This window comes from Oryza sativa, chromosome 6, assembly GCF_034140825.1.
Source record: "Oryza sativa Japonica Group chromosome 6, ASM3414082v1".
Taxonomy (NCBI): domain Eukaryota; kingdom Viridiplantae; phylum Streptophyta; class Magnoliopsida; order Poales; family Poaceae; genus Oryza; species Oryza sativa.
In genome coordinates, this window is record NC_089040.1 from 2,477,198 (window position 1) to 2,496,278 (window position 19,081).

The window sequence follows — 19,081 nt, forward strand, 5'->3', positions numbered from 1 at the left end:
CCAGGAAACTGGGCAGTTTGTGTTCTCGAACAAGCCCGAGAAGTCTTATTTTCATGAAAACCGACTGATTTTTGTTGGTTTTGTAAACACTGGTTGCATGCCTTTCTTTTCTTCATAACTACGTAAATACACGTACTTGGCTATGGATAAAAGAAAAAATGTCATAACATTTTTCTAAAATAAATAAAAGCATAGTTTCCATGAAATTTGTTGTCTACATTTTTCTATAGGGAAGACTAACCTTAATTTATTTTATATGTGACTATCCATTTAAATTTACTAGTTGTTATGTAATACTAAGAAATTGAAAGGGTAATATGAAAAAAATAGAATGATAGTAGGTGGGTGACATATTCGTTACCACCACCATTAAAATCATCTTAAAAATCATATAGATGAGCACATACTGTTGCTCACATATCAAAAGAGGAACTACCTGCCATATATAATTGTACTTGGTTGGGATTTGGGTGCAATAAGACTTCTTTTTTAAAAAAGAAATGCACATGCACACCATCACTCAGTACACCACAAGTACACACCTACTAGTACGTCCTTTGTGAGTAAAATCATATTTGTCGTAGAAAACAACTCCTAATTAAATTTCCTCTTTTCAAAAGAAGAAAGATAAGATATTGGCTACATAGCTATAGCAATCATACAGGGAAGGAATGAACCATACATAATGGTGAAAATGATGTAACTACTTTCCATGGTTGACAAACTCCACAAGAGAGCCCATCACTTCCTATGATCAGTTCCAGAGTCAACTGAGGTCCCTTCGATCTTCAATACAACAAATAGTCAAATAAAACTAGGAATGTATACTAACAGCCTAAAGATTCATCCCATGTGGCCATGGCATTTCTTTACCAGTGCCGTCGTCGTTATGGAAACTCTCATGGTAGGGAAGAATCTTCAGTTTGATTAGGCTTTGGTGCCCATTTTCTTTTCCGTTGCTAGAGACTAGAGTGGTGAAACGCAATACCCAAGGTGGTGGATGGTGCCCAATTATTGACCAAATTAATCAAGGGTGGCTCCAGGCTCATTTGCTTTTCGGATTAATTTCGTCAGATTGCACCATAGGATGCGGAAATCAACTTGTTTAGCTCCATTGAAAATTTTACAAGCTAAAACCTAGCTTTGTAGACACAAAGCACTCTTCATCCTAGCATGATGGTGTGAGCCAACAAAAAAAAAAGAGTAAAACAAAACGAGTGAAACAGTATTCTCTTCTCTATACACTTGATGGAAATGATAGATTAACTCTTCCAAGGAATCAGCATTTTCAACAGCAGTGTTCAACGGCAAAGCACCAACAGAGAATTATACACGGAAAGCTTTTAACACCACAATCATATGCTACATGTAAACTTTGTCCAATAACATGAAATTACAGTGGATGGCCAACGAAAACTTTGATCTCCTAGAAGACATGCGATGGCTATGGTAATGTGGCATATACTACACATCTCTATAGAAATTATTAAGAAAACCCTTCGTTACAACCAGCTCTGCACCCAAACCCACTGATTTCAGGACGTGAAGAGTGGGTATGAAAATGTTGCAGGACGAAAGAATCACCTATATTGCAGCAAAAAAGAAGCCGGTCTGGATTGATACCATTGGACAAGCATGCTTCCATGTCTTGAGTTTGGAGTTCAGTTGAAGGATATGATAAGATCAAAGCTCAAACGGCACAGCATCACCAATGCAAAACGGCACAGCATCCTTGGTCCTTACTCATGTTCAGTTAGCACTGCAAGGAGAAAAGAAAAGAATAAATTCAGTTCAATAATTAGAATAAAAAAACTGGTTTAAGAACAAAAAAATAAGCTAGCTATAAGCTTGACCCTACATATCAGGCCCAAATGGTGGATGGATGAATATCCTTGTCTTAGCGTCTTAGCAGCCAATATACGCTATATAGGAGCAAATAAAACAGCAGAACATACAGAATATTTTTTTTTAAAAAAAATATAATAATAGAACTCATCTCATAATGCATATCTATATTTCAATTTGCTAACTGTTGGTAATGGTCTATAATTCCAAAGGGGTCAGATTTACTTTTTCAAAAACTGAAGTACTAGAAAGGTTCAACAGTCCTATAATTTGGGGGCAAAGCTAGTGAATCACCGCAGACAAAATTTGGGTTTTTACACTTGCCAAACAATTCTTTTAGGCTGACGAAGTTCCTTCATTGTTCGTACCCCACTGTTCCTCACCCTCTTTCCCATTTACAAGAACGGTCTCTTCAGGCTCATCAGCATCAACTTCGACAGCTTCATCTGTGCTCTCCTCCACTTTGTTCTCTTCCAAAACCTATGAGGAATCCTATGTTATTATTTTCAGAACATGATGATGAATATAGCACTACAGACATTTAATCAAGGAGAAAGGATAAACGGAACAATGGTTGAGTGACACGGTCATCAACACTAGAAAGGAAAGTTGAAAAATTTCATAATAAGTTGAACATGGATAGCAAAATGCACACTCCACACGCAATACCTCTTCATCGGGCTCTCCATTTTCATCTAGTGCATCTTCTGTTTCCTCATCTTCAATGACCTGCATCCTTTTGAAAGCTTCCACAAGAGTCATGTCTGACTTTTCAGCATGGTTCAAGTACTCATCAGCAGGAGGATAATGGACCCTGAAGAAAGAGACCTTATCATTGTACCAGGTTTGTTTATACAATAGTTTCTTCCAAAAGAATTGGTAGCGTTACATGGTAATAATAAAAAAAGCAGCTTCTCTGGTAATTTTTACCTCCGAGAAGCAACATTCTTTTCTACAGTAAGTGCAACCTGCCAGTCTTCAAATAAATTTGGATACTCAGAAGGATCTGCCAGAGACTCTGCAGCTTTTGGATTAACCTGTACAGAAGGAACATATGAATAGATAAAACCAGAACAATAACAGAAAATGTTTTCTGGATGGAAGCACACTTTTCAATGCAAAGATAAGAGCAGAAGATTAAGAAATTACTTTACTGAGGTCATTTCTCCATATTGCTACTATCTCAGAAACTTTGCTGGGAAGATAAGAACGTGCCATTAACGCAGCTTCAGGTATACGATTGCTGTATAATACATAGATGAGGTTTAGCTTTGAAAAATGATTTACTACAATGGGGAGTTCATAACAGCAAACAGGATGTACATGTACCTGTCTATCAGCAATTGTATGCAATCTTCCAATTTACCAAGCATAAAGAGACAGAGGAAAGCAACATTGTTTTTGCCATGCTCCTTTGCTTGAGAAGCAAGCTTCTCGATTCCCTCAGCATCTCCAAGAGATGAATATAGTAGCAACAGGCCACTTAAGTCCTTCGCTTGCACAAGGCACTCTTCCGCCATATCTAGCTGTTGAAGTTGTGAAATGATTTAAAGTCAGAAAACAAGGTAACAAACAGAATATAAATGATTTGCATTAATTGTCATCAAATGATGTCAATATGAACTAGTGTAGTAGTGTCAACTATTGCCATTTCCATATTTCTATGCACAGAAACTAGATCGTGAAAGGATAAAGGACAAGTCTCAGCTGATTTCCAAAAGCATGTCTAGTTTGGTTTTTCCTCTAAGTCTAAAGAGGACAAAACCTCGAACTCAATAATGCACTCCAGGTAATCTAGCACCTTGACAACAAGCACCTAGATACTATGGCACTGTCATTACTTTTGAAAGCATATACCAAAAGTCTTTCACAAGATTTATGAACTAACCTTGCCTGTGGACATAGCCAGTTCACCCAACTGCTTCCACTTAGATTCACTTTGCGCTTCCATCGCGATAGCCTGCACAGAAAATGTCCAGAATCCATTCTGTTTATTAGCAATGAACTTCACAGCATGGAAGACCTTTCAGAACATTATTTCAATAATGTGGAACAAAAACACAATACAACATGTTCTGTACCTTTGCAACTTCTAATTTTCCAAGTTGCACAGCTAGGTCAAACCTGTAATCAGCATCAGTAGCTATCTCAAGTGCTTCCTCCAGCATACCTCTTGACTCCAAGAAATGAGCAACACTGCCATATGAAAAGTAATGGGAGGAGTAAGAAACCATCAAAACACAACAGGACAAAATGCACTGCTAGGAAATTTTTTATGATTTTGTTATTTGGCACTTCCATTAATCAGTACTCCTTTACACGACTACAATGAAGATAGAGTAGAAACAATATATGTATTTTTGTTTCAAAAAACTAGATGCCAATACTCCTAACAGTTGAATCTATTTTAGGTGTGATGTGCTACATAACAGTCATTCAATAAGGCACATCATGATAGCTATTGAAATGTAATTGTAATTTAGCATATAAATGTATTTTCACGCTTCCATCTATCATTGTTTTGTTACTTTTAAAAAAGGAACAAAATTATTAAGAAACCAAATCAACAGGTTCAAAGAGAAACAGGTACCAAAATAAAAGAAACTCATTGTTTTGGATCAAAAGTCAGCAACTAACTTATTATATTGCGCCTTTGGTATGGATGGTAAAATATCATTTGCACGTTCAATATCCCCACGCATCACAAGTGTCTTGTACTCAATCAAACTAAGAAGTAATGTGTACCCCATGACACTGCAACAAGAAAAATATGTTAGTTCAAGAATTCAACACCAGACAATAAGCAGGCAGTATTATCAAGAAAACACACTTGAATTCCTTGTCAATAAGATAAACTCGGCTTTGATTCGCTAGATATCCCAACAAGTACATAGGGCGATCCAAGTGATACATCGTGGTGACCTGTAAATGTACAACGGGATAAATTTGTAGTGCACAAAATACTACAATAGAAAATACATTAACAAAATAAAAATTCTTGCATGGAGCACACAATATATACCTCGCCACCAACACAATAGTTCAGGCGCCATGATGAATTGTTATAAATAAAGCAGTCTCCAACCCAGATCCCTGTCCGCACTCGCTCATTAACCTCATGAAGCAGCTCAAAAGCATCTTCAACGCCTTCCTCATCCACAGGTTTTCCAGATTCTAGATAAGACGCAACGACATCTCTCTGTAGGAACACAAATTACAAACATAACTTCATGCCATGGTAAAAAAAGAACTTTCACGCAATAACACATTCAAGAGGAGAAAAGAAATAACATAATGAACATTTAGATAATACAATAACTTACGTTGTACTTCAGTATGTAGAATGATGTATCACTTGCTATTGCAACTAGGTCACCGCTATCAGCCCAATAAAGGTTCTAAAAATACAGTGACAAAACTAGTTATTTCAGTATGAAATTCGTTAAAAGTATCAATCTATAAATATCAATAGATAATATTTGACTCACTTTGACATTCACATCAATGCGGCGTATTAGTCTACAGTCAGCCCAGTCATAAAAGCAAATGAAATCACTGGAACACATCGCCAATAATATTCCACCAAAAATACGTTCAGCTGAAAATGTAGGGCGAATAGTTTTCTTCTCCTGCATATTGGATCATTCAAACCAGAAGATACAATATTGATAAATGCCAACAGAATATGATGTGCAATTCTTTGCCAAATTCATTAATAAAAGGTCCTTAGAACATAGTAACTAATTAAATCAACCTACGCTTAAATTGTTTCTAGATCAATGTTATAGCTAAACATAAATGGAGTATTCATGTAGGCTGATTGGCTGAATGACAACAGATTGTCAGGAAGTAAGATATATAGTGTAAGAAAAAGAAACTGTCATCTAGGTGACTAGGTCCAATGAGATGCAAACCTAAATCAGTATGTAATTTCCTTTCACCAAACATGATGATTGATGAATCATGAACAGACATTAAAATGCACAACATAAAACTTTTGATTGAATGAACGCTCGTGTTAACCAGAAACCTTTATTGATTAAATAAAAGTTAACTCAATAGTTAGCCAAACAATAGTACATTAGACATCTCAATTGAATATTGCAAGGTGTAAATTCACGGTTAAAGGCAAAGTGATAAACAGGTGAAGATGGTGCATTCTCCAGAGTGGTGATTGAAGAAATGAAACACTACAGTTTTACTGATCAAATTCATAAAAGGAAAGGCTACAATCAATGTGGGCCAAACCTGAAATGATTTACTGAAAATCTTTATTCTTGATGTACTTTCCCTGATAGCATACTCTCCTTCTGATGACCAAACAAACTCCAATGCAGATCCAAATGACCTATTCCTCCAAGCCAATGCAGTATAAATTATGAATTCACCATCTCCACAAACTACGACAAATCTTCCATTGGGGTTATGCTTTAAGCTCTGACCAAACAAAAAGATGACACATAGTAAGATTGAATACTATTCAAGATATGACAAACAACTAACATTACCTAGTAGAAAGAAAAGAAATGTTGTAGCCATCTCAGTCTAATATCACATCAAGGAATCACAAGGAACACAAAATAGAGGTAGTGGTTGTGTGAAAACTATCAATCAAAGCAATTAACACTAATTGGACAATGTCACCTATTGAACTACAAGTTCCATATGTTCTTTCACTAAGCTTATTAGCATAACCATTTACAAGTCATCACAATTCACAAGCTGCAGGCATGGATGATAACCACTATATATGCTGATGTGAGATTAATGGATGCTATTTATGCAGAAGTTCAAACACATAGGTTACTGCAGCACTGCTAACAGTATCAGGAGTAAAATATAAAGAGCGTTGTGAGTTGTGACATTCAAAAATACCTGTGGGTAAAGATCACAACTTCCTAATTCTTTAACAGCCAATGGCAATCTTTCCCCATCTGTAACCTGAATAAGAAAACATAGTAGGGCATGAGATCAGCTTCTCTGTTTGATTGATCGATTCTGTTTGCAAACAGGCCAACTGACCTCAAAGCCTGCACCAACAGTTTTGATGTTCACAGTCTGTATCTCGTTATGTTTTGCCCAAATGATTTTTCCACTGGTATCCATGCTTGCCACAGGTACTTCACGTCCCATTTTTATCATTATAGTTCCCTCATCATAACCAATTACCATCCTACATATCATAAAATGTCGAATGGTGTTAAAAAATTGAAAGGAGGAGTGACGCAGAACAGTAGTAAAAGCAATTGATTACAATGCAACACAAAAGCAGAATGCAAAGGATCTTCTGTTTACCTTCTTGAACCCTTCATGTATCCAACAGCCCAGACTCGTTCAAGACCATAGTTTAGCGTGTTCTCAAGTCTACAAAATAAATTAAAAAATAAGAACACCTCAACATTGTGGCAATCATAACTGACATAAGTATTAAGTAGTGAGCTGCCAACAACTAACAAATATTCCAGACCATAAGAAAAAGGAACAGATAAATTAATGACAAAAACAGACCGAATGGTACATAGATTACACTGTCAGCTACCCTCTTTTCCAATGTCTAACATAGATTTGGAGCTTTTCTATGTAAGAATAGCCCATGCATAATATGTTTAAGAGTTATGAGATAATTATACCAAAAAGCTATATTGGGGAAAATTTCCTCTAAGAAAATATGTAAAAACTTTTGGATCAAATTTTGAACCCAGGACTTGAGAGGTTGCCAAGAGAAAAAGCAAAATATCCAGAATCCAGAAATGAGAACCAGGAAATTACAAGTTGTTTCTTTCGTAGAGAGCACTTGAATAGCAAACAATGAGAACTAGGAAACAGTCCACATCAACAAGCAAAAACACAAGTGAAACTGTGAAAGCAACCTGTAAGTTGTCGAATGCCATATGCGAACTGTGCCATCTTCAGATCCAGTAATGATTATAGGAAGCTCAGGATGGAAACAAACAGCAGAAATGTTGTGTGTATGTCCTTCAAGTGTCTGAACACAGCTCTTCGTTTGGTAATCCCAGACCTGGTTCACCATGACCACACCATCTTAGGACTGCACAGAATCGTGGATACTTGGAACACTCAAAAGTGGATAGAAAAAAAAAACCTTTGCAGTGGAGTCATCAGAACCAGTGATCAAATAGGGCCTGTCACCACCAGTGAAGTAGTCAACACAGTTCACACCCTTTTGATGTCCATCGAGTGTGAAATTTGGATCCGGAGAACCCAAACTCCATATCTGTTGTTTCAGTTTTAGAACCATTAGTGCACAAATCACCTCATAAAAAGCCATATATTGTGAATAACATCCACTGCATAAGAGATTGTGAAACAGACCTTTGTAGTTCGGTCAAGAGATGCACTTGCAAAAGTGTTAGTATCCTTTGGATTGAAAGTAACTTGCATCACGTAGTGTGAATGTCCCTCAAAGATTTGAGTGCACATCCACCCTTTATCCCAGTCCCACAATTTTATCAACATGTCATCAGATGATGAAAGCACATATGGAAGTGTTGGATGGACTGCAACACATCTAATATAATCAGTATGAGCCTCAAAAACCTTAACTTTGTCCATCGTGTTGTAGTTGTAGACACGAATGAACATATCGTCTGCACCAGCTACAACCCATTGTTTCCGTGAAATAAATTTTGCTGACCGCACTGAAATTAAGATCAGATACAAGTTAGCATCAATTCAACCTCTATGACAGATTTTCATTTCATGTGAACATAAGCAGATGAGTACCTGGCAATTCTGAAACTTCAAATGACTTCACCATTGTCTGCAAACATACACCAAGGAAAACATGTTAATAATCAAATGGAACGCTAAGTATAGATTATGCAGGATTGCAGGAGCATGTGATGGAATACGCTGATTTGAAATGCAGAGTCAATTCTATGTGGTTCAAATCCAAACAATGATGGTCATGATATAAGACTAGGCATCAACCGATCATCCTATAGGTCAATGCAAAATTGTAAAAGGCTTACATGTTACATTGGAGTAAGGCACCAAAGCTTTGACGGCCACCAAAAATAACATATTACATTGGAATAAGGCACTGAGGCTTTGCAGCCACCAAAAATAATATATATTACATATAATGGATCAGTTAGCCACAGATGGCATTAAACTTCAGTGGGAGTATAACATAAGTGTGAAGATGTAATAATGTGGTGAGAAATGCTTCTATGTTCCTCCCATAGTGATTTGTACTAACTGGAAAGCATGATTTAAGGATGAATGACAAAACTACTTAGCATATACCCCTTCATCCGTCATGTGATTAAGTTGTAAAGCAAAATTTGAGCTCAAGACATGCAAAACTAATAAGAAACCATATAGATTATAGAAACAGAAGCCCTAATTTTATGCACAATCATGCTTCGGTCAATTAGCATGAGTACAGTTTTGAATATTCATATTTACTTCAAAAGTAGTTGAGTCTTAGTCTTGCTTAATGGGGAAACAATGAACCTAAAATGCAACTAGAACTCTTACCTGCGACTGATAGTCCCAGATGCACACGCTCCCGGAGTAAAGACTCGACAGGATCCTACACCAATGCAAAAACAGCTTAATAATCAAATAATGAAGCAAAAGCACATCAAAATGGTAGTACGAACGGCTCAAATCAGGCTAAAATGTGCTAAAACCCTCAGAAATGCAGGTCACTTGCCATGGCTCCGTGGGGTGCAGATCCACCGACTTGACCCTCTCCGACCGTTGCGCAAACTTCCTCTAATCACACCATCCCAAAGACAAAACAACCACAAAATCAGCACAAAACTAACCACCAACTGAGACAGCAACAAACCGAGATCTAGCGGAATCGGGCTCGCCGAGCCCGAGCCAGTGGCGCACCTTGATCTCCAACCTGAGCGGCTGCAGGAAGCACAAGCAGAAAACAACATTTGATCAGATCTCTCCCCAAACCACACCCAATTACTTCCCAACACACACAAAAAAAAAAAACGGGCGAGCGGATTGATCGGAACAGCGAGAGCGCGCTGGCCAAAGTTCAGATCCGCGTACGTACCATGGTGGCGGCAACGGCGTGGGCAGAGCGGGGGAGCCGGGCCGCGCGGGGGGGGCTAAACCCTAGAGATCCGCCGCGGCAACGGCGGCGCGGCGACGCGGAGGCGGAGGCGGAGGCGAAGCGAATCCGATCGCGAGCTCGGCGGGGGAGCGACGAGGAGGGTGGGAGGAAGGAAAGGACTAAACTAAACACCAAGATGAGGAGGGGGTTTTGTGCGTAATTTTATTTATTTTTGTTATTACTCCATTTCAAATTAGCCCCTGAGAATTATTAATTAAGTCCCTTTTTGCAAAAAGGTTAACGTACGGGTACGATTACCAACTTTTGGGCCCCAGCTGTTGGGCCGCGATGTGGGCCCACGTGAACTAAGGCCTGGCCCATATTATATTCTTTTTCCTCTTTTCTTTTATTGTTTTTGCGACTTAAAACCCTCTCCTTGTTCTTCCCAACTTCGCAAGACGCGATTCAATGGTGGACGAGATTGGAGCGGCAAAGAAGGGGTGAAGAGGTGAATCGCCCCTCTCTTTTCTGTAAGAATCTTGGTGTCCTTGATTTGGTTCTGTGCGTGTTCGGAGTGGATTTTAACCAGAGTTTCTTCCGTGTTGAATTGTTCTGAACAGTGAGTTCTTGGTCAGGTTCGTAGTCAGTATGCCTGAATCGAGCTCAGATCCTAACAACGGGAGAGGAAAGTCATCCAAGAGGAATCTCCCTTCTTGGATGGGTTCGAAAGACGGGGAGGAAAATCCAGGCAAGAAGAAGCACATGGCCACCCACGAGAAGGTGCAGAAAGGATCGGATTTCTCCAAACTTTTGGTACTTATTATCTAAACCCTCTGGCGGTCTAATCACAACTGAACCGAATATATGTTGTTCTTGATGTATGTATGTATGGCTGAGGCGATTCCATGTGTTTGTTTTGGGCAGGATGGGGTGGTCTTTGTACTTTCAGGGTTTGTGAACCCTGAAAGAGGCACATTGCGCTCCCAAGCATTGGATATGGGAGCCGAGTATCGACCCGATTGGACATCAGATTGCACACTTCTCGTTTGTGCATTTGCCAATACCCCCAAGTTTCGACAAGTCGAATCGAACAATGGAACCATTGTCTCGAAGGTGGATCCTTATTTTAGCCGTTCTTGTTAGCTTTCTTTAATATAGTTATATAATTTATATCAGAAGGACACTGATATTTCACTTATCCTAAAAACTAGAATTACTATGCATGCTACCATATATACTAATACAGTGCACGACAGAGTTGACAGAATATTACCTTTATTTTCATTGATTCTTTACTGCAGCAAAAAGTTCTTCCTACTTGATGCCATGAGTTCTAGATTGATGCACTTTTAACTTCTGAATAGTTAACCACTGCTCTGCAATATGACCAACTGACCAAAATTCCATTTAGAAATTAGAATGCCAAGAAAGAACACAAAGTCACATACAGATCATGTTAACTTGCATCTTCCATCGCAATAGTTCCATTGCCTCCACCTGGTCTTTCAGTCTGAAACATAGGATTGCAAATAGGAATATAGTATATTCTTTTTTGTACACTGTGGCGCCTTGGGTACTAGCTTGTACTGTTTTGTTTCTGTTCAAGAGAAGCCATGTGCCATTAAAAGCCAGTCTGTTCAGCAATGCCACGTATAAAGATTGCAGATGTTCTTCCTTGTCTCTGAGCAAGTAATTTGTATCGCCTTGTCCATGTTATGCCTAAAAATGTTAAATGTAAATCTCTCGGCAAGTTGGCAACATTAAATACATATCAGGAAATCATGCTATTTTATACATTGGCAATTTGGTAAACTTAAAAGATTGACCTAGCATATCGACAGAAATCGTAATTTACCTTGTAATACCATGCGCTGGCAGCCATCAATTAAGTTGAATTTAGGATTGCTTAGAGAATCACAATTGCTCTCTTTCCTTGTTTCAGGACTGGATCTTAGAATCTCACAGCCAAAGAAAACTTGTTGATATTGAGCCTTACCTTATGCATGTTGGAAAACCGTGGAGAAAAAATAAAGAGCTAGTTGAATCTGACGAAGGTGATAACTGAGTGTCCCTTATGTTTGATGTTTATTTCATTTAGGTGGTCCGTTTTGCTTCACGAAAATCTTTGGAGTAACATGAAAACTTTAAATCTTTGGAATTTTTCTTTGGTCTATGGAGTTAATGATCATTTTATTAATTTATCACTTATTATTATTAGGCTGTGGTGTCCTTAATATATGTCTTATTTCTAAGTTCTTATGCTTATGGGTCCTTTTGAAATTCAGTGATATGTGCTAACTGCATGCCTATATTGTGTTGTTTATGATAATAATTCAATAAGAAAAAAACTACTATCCTTCATGTTACTAATGTTTTGGCCATTTCCATGACAAATATATTCTAAAATAAAGCTAAGCATCCATCATATTTCCTCTCCAAGTTGAAAGAATCTAGGTTTAGGACATGTTGTAGCTGCAACATTTTTTTCTCGAACGTGCAGGAGAGCTGCGCATCATTATGTTAAGAAGAAGGGAAAGAGTGGAAAAGGACAAATTTTAGTACAAAAAAGGGCTTGCCAAAGAAATAGAAAAGTACTACGACATTCTATGGCCAAATACTACTAAGGCCTTTGGCTCCTGTCATACAACATAACTTGGCCTCATCTCTAATATCCTACATGATGACATTGGAGACTCATAGTAATTCAGGGATACTCATTTATTAGACATAGCTTTATACCGAGATGAGCGGGCCAGCTTCTTTCCCTCAATGAAGCACTGACTGATGCCTATAAACTAACTTGTGAAAGTTGAGTAATAGTGGAAGCTTTGGAGTACTTGAATATTCTATTTGTCACGCAACTTGAATTTGAAGTAGTTAACAAATGTATAAGCTATAGTTTTCTAACTATGTTTTGATCTTCTGTTGTAGATCAGAAGAAGCCACATAAAGAGCATCAGAAGCAAGTTGATCGATCTCATATCAAGACATCTCCCTCTGCAGGCATAGAGGTATGTTGAAAATAAACTAGTGATATAGCCACAAGGAGCGCATATGATTTGAATTTATGCTTGGTAACTATTAGCTGGCTGCTTGAACAGTTGGACTTATTCACAGTAAACTGTATAATTAGATATTGACTAGCTGGTAAATCAAACATATTTCCAGCCAAAACCTGAATACTTCAATTATGTGATGTCTTTAGATGTGCTTAATGCTAGGGAAGTCGTTTGTTAATTTTTTAGAACTATCAACTTCTGTTAAAAAAACATATTTCTGAAAAAAAATCTGTCAACACTTCGTTTCGACAGGAAGTCATGTCCAATATTTTTGCCTACAGACTCTTCTCTCACCAAACGTCCATGTTTTTGCTCTGTTTTTTTACCTTGTTAAGGTGGCCTAAATCAGAGAAATGGTTCTAGATAGAATAAGATGAATGCAGCATGTGTTCCTGGGAGCATATCAACATGCTCTTCTTTTGTAACAATGAATACCTTCTTCTTCTTCTTTTTCATGTCTTCTTTCTCCAACAGCTAATAATAATTTCTTTATTTACAGGCAAAACATTCAGATGTTACTAGTAAGCAATTTTCTCCAACAAAAATAAAACAATGGGCAAAGAATGATTTAGCACAGACAATATCATGGTTAGAGAGCCAAGAAGAGAAGGTGAGCATTTTATAGGGTTAAAAAGTTTGGTGAAAGTTGAGTTACATTTTTACTGCTAAGTTCAGGTTATATGTTCCCTGAAGTAATTCAACAAGCACTGACATATGCCCTCAGGCCGTCATGAGATCATCTGCACTTCTAATCAATGTCCAATGATTTTCTAGAGAGAGAGAAAACATGTATCTGTTTGGCATTTCTTTGTTGTTTTAGGTGGTGTGAATGGAAATTACTCCAGATTAAGACTGTTAAGGTGGACTCATAAAAATCAAATGTGTATTGTGTGTGATGACAAAACGACAGCAAATAATCTTGCTATCAGTTGACAAATGCTAGTTTGTAGAGCATATCTGGTAGTTTTTTTTAGTAGTTTCTCTGCCTTTCTTAGCCCTCTTTACAGCCAGAGTTATTCTTGATTTTCTATCTGACTTTCTTTCTTCTTTTCTGAAGCCAGAACCAAATGAGTTGAAGGCAATAGCTGCTGAAGGGGTTATCACTTGTTTGCAAGATGCCATAGAATCTCTCAAGCAAGGGAATGTAAGAATGCAATATCCTTCCTTATTTAAAGGGAACTGTTTGCTTTATCTATTACTAATAAACAAAAACTCTGATATATCCAAGTGATCTGTGGACTGAGCCGCTAACTTTCAATAATCTAAAATGATTGAATTCCTTGTTAGGAGATGCCAAAATCTTAATCTGAGTCAAATTGTCATTATAATCTAGTTATTCTTCCATTGTGATCCTTAAGAGAACTCAATTCAGATAATCAACACCAATGTACCAAACATAATGTTCCTTTCACACTTGTTGTTACTATCAGTTGACCATGGTCAACCTTGTATTTAGGATGTCAAGGGAGTGGCGGAGCAGTGGAGCTTTGTCCCCCATGTCATCAATGAACTGGCGGAACTTGATGGAAGAAGAAAAGAGGGATCGTTATCGAAAGAACAACTCTCCCAGCTAGCAATCAAATGCAAAAAGATTTATCAGGCTGAGTTTGCCCACATGCATGATAATGACAAGAAGCATCAGAGCAAGCCTAGATCAGATGATGCTCAGTATGACAGTGATGACACCATCGAAATGACGGAAGAAGAGATTGATCTCGCATGCAGGCAACTCCCTGGGGTATGCGGGAGGCAGTAGTTTTAGGTCCGTTCTTCAGAAGATGCAGTAAGAATACTGAATATCCATCTTTCCCAATGGTGTATGTGTCTGGGATCTGGATAGCTGCATGTGTAAACTGAACAAAATATGGTTAATCTAGATCAAAATTGCACCATTTCCTTTGAAACTTATGTCATGATATCCATTCTTCAAAACAGTTTGCACCTATACCTTCTTGAATAATTTGCTTTCTTAGAGTGGGATCTTAATCTGAAATTGAGCAGGAGTTTACAAGATCAAATTGCCAGATACTGCTCCCTTCTGTCCAAAAATTTATGTTCCATTTAGGCCTGCTATAGTAAAGAAGGTGAACTGTTGTGGACTCAGTTTGGGCTAAATAAGGTAGTAGGCTGAATTGGGTAAGGTTGAATAAGTCAAGTCCACAAGGCTCAAACATAAGGTTCACGGTCTAGACTGGTTACTGGAGGTTACCCGGACTAAAATGAATCAATCAGTGGATCTAGTGTGTTAATGCATCATGATCGTGATCATTATCATCAAAAGTTCTTAAAACTAGCATGTCGAACCGAAAACATCTTCTCCGTAGAGACTTCTAAGAACAAGCAGTCCAATGGGAGGAAGCACACTTCGTCCAACAGTGGTGGGAGAACACAGCAAACACGCCCGGCCTTCCGAAGAAGGGACTTAGATCCCTCATTCTGTTAGTTGTCTGGGAGATCTGGAAAGAAAAAAATCGGAGGATCTTTGACCATAAAGAGATGGCAACGAGCTTCCTTCTAACGAAAATCAAAGAAGAGGCCAGCCTCTAAGCTTTGGCAGGGGCAAAGCGGTTACGTGAGTTCGTCCCGCACTCTGTATAGTGTATAAAATACGTGGAACTCTTTTTCTTTTTACCCCTAGGGGTTGTATTTTCTTCTGCTCTGTATAGAATACATGGAACTTCTTTTCTTTTTACCCCTAGGGATTGTATTTTCTTTTGCTCTATTCAATGAAAAGGCACTCTTATGTTGTTTTCCGTTAAAAAAAAAGAACAAGCAGGAGACCTTTTCTTTATTATTGTAAGTCAAAGTTTATTAGTAGGCTAGAAAAAGAACTAAATAATAGGGACTAACATGAAATAATGCTCCCTCTATTTTATACTATAAATTGTGTTAAACAATTATTTTAGGTTTGATTAAATTTATAGAAAAAATAATAACATTTAAAACATCAAATTAATTTGATCAAATCAAACCTTGAATCTATTTTAATAATATATTTATTTCGTAATTGTATTATATTTTTATTATAAATTTAGCCAAACTTAAAAGAAGATTAAATAAGAAGAAATTCAAGACAACTCATAATACGATGAAACGGGGGGAGTACATCATGTACATGCACATATGATGTCCACAAAATGGAGACCTAATTAAGCCTGGGAAGCTCTATATGCTGCTTCTTCCGCACCGCCGGCGATCGAGCTGCTAATCTCGAGCTGCCGGAGACCGTCCTCGAGCAGCTCGCGCACATCACTAAGCTCCTCGTCGCCGTACAAGGCCCGGATATCCCTCACCAGCAAGTCCACCGCCGGCGACATCATGTCTCGCCGGCACATCGGGCAGCTCATCCCCTTCCTCCCCACCCGCGCCCACCTCGCCACGCACCGCGCGTGGAACCGGTGCCCGCACGCCGTCTCCTTCCACTCCTCGCCGCCGCCGTTGTTCAGGCATATCGGGCAGTCGCCGCCGTCGCCGCCGCCGGCCGGCGCATCCACCGTCTTCATCATCGCCATCATCAGCCCGGATACATTGTCGTCGTCGTCGTTGACGGCCGCCGCCGCCGCCGCCGGCGGATCATGTGACTGAAGGTCCGCGAAGCTGTAGGAACGGGCCTGGTCTAGCAACTCGGCGATCGCCGTCATGTCGCCGTCGAGCGACTCGGTGATCGCCGTCATGTCGCCGTCGAGCAACTCGGTGATCGCCGTCATGTCGCGGAGGTAAGCTTCTCCGTCGTCCATGGCAAACGACGACGACGACGACGACGCCATGATCGATCAAATGATGAGCACGTACGCACTCTGCTCCACGTACGCCTCCCTATTTATCGACAAGGTGTGCAGTCCGTGTCAGTGCAGGACGCGTAATTAAGTAGCCATTTGAGTCGGATTCGGAGCACGGATATACGTATATAATGTACGTTTTTTTTTCTCTTTTGAGAATTATAAAGTTTTACACATGTACAAATTTGTCAGATTTTCATATATATACAAATTAAGGCATGGTTAATTAGCTTTCTCTCGTCCTCTTCCATATCGTTGCTGATATGTCTAGTTAATTAGCATGGCATGCCGACGTGGCAGTTGAGCGTGCCGGCGAACTTGGTGAGCTGGCCGACGTACTTGCCGTGCTTGGCAGGGATGAAGTCGAGCTGGTCGTAGCTGCGCTCGTTCTGGCCGCCGGACTCGTTAAAGAAGGCGCCGTTCATCATCACGTCGCCCTGCGACTTCCACACCCACTCCTTGTACTCGTCGTACGGCGTGTACTCCCTCTTGGTCACCTCCTTGGCGTTCAAGTCGTCGGGCGCGATGAACCTGTTCCCCTGGCTGATGATCGTCGGGTTCATGTTGCCACCGATGGCGTACATGAGCCAGTGCGTGTAGTCGTTGTTGACGACGTGGAAGAATCCGAACCTATTCACAGAGGTAGGGTTTACGTGCGTGCATTCATAGGAGTGAGTATGCGTGCGTTGTACTGTGTAATTCTTTAAAATAAAAAGAAGAATCCGAACCTGCAGCGCGGCACAAGGCCCTTGCCGAAGTGGTTGAACGCCACGGTGATCTGCATCACCTCGTCCTGGGCGTCGCTGTTGCTGGCGCCGAAGAGCATGACGTGGTCGTGCTTGGTGAAGTGGCCGTTGGAGATGGTGATGGCGGTGGAGCCGCTGACGGCGTCGATGAGGCCGTCGGAGCAGTTGGACATGGAGACGTGGTCGATCCAGATGTTGGAGGAGGACATGATGGAGATGCCGTCGCCGTCGCTGCGCGTGCGGAGGCCGTAGTGGCGCTTGGAGTCGCGGATCATGCCGCCGCCGTGCGGCACCGAGTGGTGGATGTGGACGTTGTGGATGATCACATGCTGGACGCCCTGGAGCGTGATCTGGGCGCCGGTGATGTGCACCTGCGCGCCACGGCCGTCGATGGTCTTGTTGTGGTTCACGATCAGCTCCTGCCGGAGCTGGATGATCATGTCGCGCGCGAACACGATCCACATCGGCCGGTCCTGGATCACGCCGTACCGGAGCGTCCCTTTCCTCGGGATGACCATCTCGTCGTCGCTGGCGTCGGTCACCACGTAGATCTTGCCAGCGGCGCCGCCGACGGTCCTGTGGCCGAACCCACGGACGCACCGCGCCAGCCGCTTCCGGTCGGTGGCCCAGTCGTCGCGGCAGCGCCAGCAGCGGTCGATGGGGTTGGTCGCCATGCACGGGCCGGTGTACCTGGCCAGCGAGCGGCGCGTGGTGGCGCGGAGCACGTCGGCGTTGAAGCGGTTCAGGGTGGCGACGGGGTCGCTCACGTAGGCGGCGCGGTTGAACGAGCGGGCCTCCTCGGCGCGCTTCTCCCAGTACTCCTCGTCGGCGGTGGCGTTGTGCGCCGTGTGCGCCGACGCCGCGGTGACCACGGTGGCGACGACAGTGAGGAGGTAGAAGAGAATGCAGAGGCGGCGGCTCCCCGTGACGGAGGAGGCTGCCATTATTGTGCTGTGATGTGATGTCGTATATATATCCATATGTATCAATGTATGCCTTTATTTGTGGTGGTCCGGCTCGCCGGCTGACGACGCACGCGTCACCGCGGGGAAGGTCTCAGGGAAGTGCGTAATTTCGTGAGACCTCCCAGCCGGGTGACGGACGCCGTACGTGCGGACGATGGCACCACCGGCCGGCGGCGAGGCGAGGAGCGGTGCAGCGCTATATATATCACGGCTTGGGGTATGCATGCATGCTGTTGCTGCCTGCTGGGCGCTGTGCTCAGAATGGACTCTCACAGCGACAAGGGAGGCGAACCGTACGTTGTGGGCGTTTTAGTTATTGCACCGAAAATATGCATGTGCAGTTGTAACGGATAAAAACGTTTTTTTTTATAATATAACCGCTAATAGGAACTGAGCAGCGAATTCACTATGCATTATACTAGTATGGTGTCCCGTGCAGATTGCGCGCTAGCATCATTATATTTTTTTCTCATATAATAGCATATATGTTTTCTCAATGTATTTTTCAAATATATTAAAATGACAACATAATTTTCAATTTTGTACTAACTTTACGAAACTACTAATGTGTAATATTCATATTGTATTTTATATACATGTTAGTTATTAATTATTTTTAATATCAAATTTTAGTTATTTGTAAATT

The 19,081-nt window shown here is 40.7% G+C and overlaps 4 protein-coding genes across 11 annotated transcripts; 1 reads left to right on the top strand and 3 right to left on the bottom strand.

The window, feature by feature from the left end:
• Window positions 1-1,219: 1,219 nt before the first annotated feature.
• On the bottom strand, window positions 1,220-10,079 carry LOC4340097 (coatomer subunit beta'-1-like). Of its 5 annotated transcripts, none has more exons than NM_001421077.1 (25): window positions 9,887-10,079; window positions 9,712-9,732; window positions 9,527-9,588; window positions 9,349-9,403; window positions 8,590-8,626; window positions 8,179-8,504; window positions 7,949-8,080; window positions 7,716-7,864; window positions 7,141-7,209; window positions 6,868-7,018; window positions 6,721-6,786; window positions 6,094-6,282; window positions 5,334-5,474; window positions 5,169-5,243; window positions 4,868-5,044; window positions 4,676-4,767; window positions 4,483-4,599; window positions 3,927-4,041; window positions 3,734-3,805; window positions 3,175-3,371; window positions 2,995-3,088; window positions 2,776-2,882; window positions 2,515-2,659; window positions 2,214-2,325; window positions 1,220-1,759 (listed from the first exon to the last, which is right to left on the bottom strand). In NM_001421077.1, the coding sequence occupies exons 1-25, from the start codon at window positions 9,887-9,889 to the stop codon at window positions 1,740-1,742; spliced, it is 2,724 nt and encodes a 907-aa protein (NP_001408006.1). In that variant the 5' UTR covers window positions 9,890-10,079; the 3' UTR covers window positions 1,220-1,739. The 5 variants fall into 5 exon arrangements, with proteins under 5 accessions (NP_001408006.1, NP_001408004.1, NP_001408005.1 ...); NM_001421075.1 differs by having other exon boundaries at window positions 2,170-2,325; NM_001421076.1 differs by having other exon boundaries at window positions 2,140-2,325.
• A 218-nt stretch (window positions 10,080-10,297) lies between these two features.
• On the top strand, window positions 10,298-14,849 carry LOC4340098 (DNA-repair protein XRCC1). 4 transcript variants are annotated; one of them, NM_001421074.1, is made up of 8 exons: window positions 10,298-10,416; window positions 10,507-10,699; window positions 10,811-10,999; window positions 11,829-11,940; window positions 12,818-12,897; window positions 13,445-13,555; window positions 14,003-14,089; window positions 14,402-14,836. In NM_001421074.1, the coding sequence occupies exons 2-8, from the start codon at window positions 10,535-10,537 to the stop codon at window positions 14,699-14,701; spliced, it is 1,044 nt and encodes a 347-aa protein (NP_001408003.1). In that variant the 5' UTR covers window positions 10,298-10,416; window positions 10,507-10,534; the 3' UTR covers window positions 14,702-14,836. The 4 variants fall into 4 exon arrangements, with proteins under 4 accessions (NP_001408003.1, XP_066167229.1, XP_015641643.1 ...); XM_066311132.1 differs by having other exon boundaries at window positions 10,325-10,416; window positions 10,522-10,699; window positions 14,402-14,849; XM_015786157.3 differs by having other exon boundaries at window positions 10,325-10,394; window positions 14,402-14,849.
• A 1,163-nt stretch (window positions 14,850-16,012) lies between these two features.
• Window positions 16,013-16,824, bottom strand: LOC136356870 (E3 ubiquitin-protein ligase Os03g0188200-like). Its single transcript, XM_066311384.1, has one exon. The coding sequence runs from the start codon at window positions 16,710-16,712 to the stop codon at window positions 16,095-16,097; it is 618 nt and encodes a 205-aa protein (XP_066167481.1). The 5' UTR covers window positions 16,713-16,824; the 3' UTR covers window positions 16,013-16,094.
• A 21-nt stretch (window positions 16,825-16,845) lies between these two features.
• LOC4340099 (pectate lyase) lies at window positions 16,846-18,643 on the bottom strand. Its single transcript, XM_015787090.3, has 2 exons — window positions 17,453-18,643; window positions 16,846-17,354 (listed from the first exon to the last, which is right to left on the bottom strand). The coding sequence occupies exons 1-2, from the start codon at window positions 18,448-18,450 to the stop codon at window positions 17,000-17,002; spliced, it is 1,353 nt and encodes a 450-aa protein (XP_015642576.1). The 5' UTR covers window positions 18,451-18,643; the 3' UTR covers window positions 16,846-16,999.
• Between the last annotated feature and the right edge of the window lie 438 nt (window positions 18,644-19,081).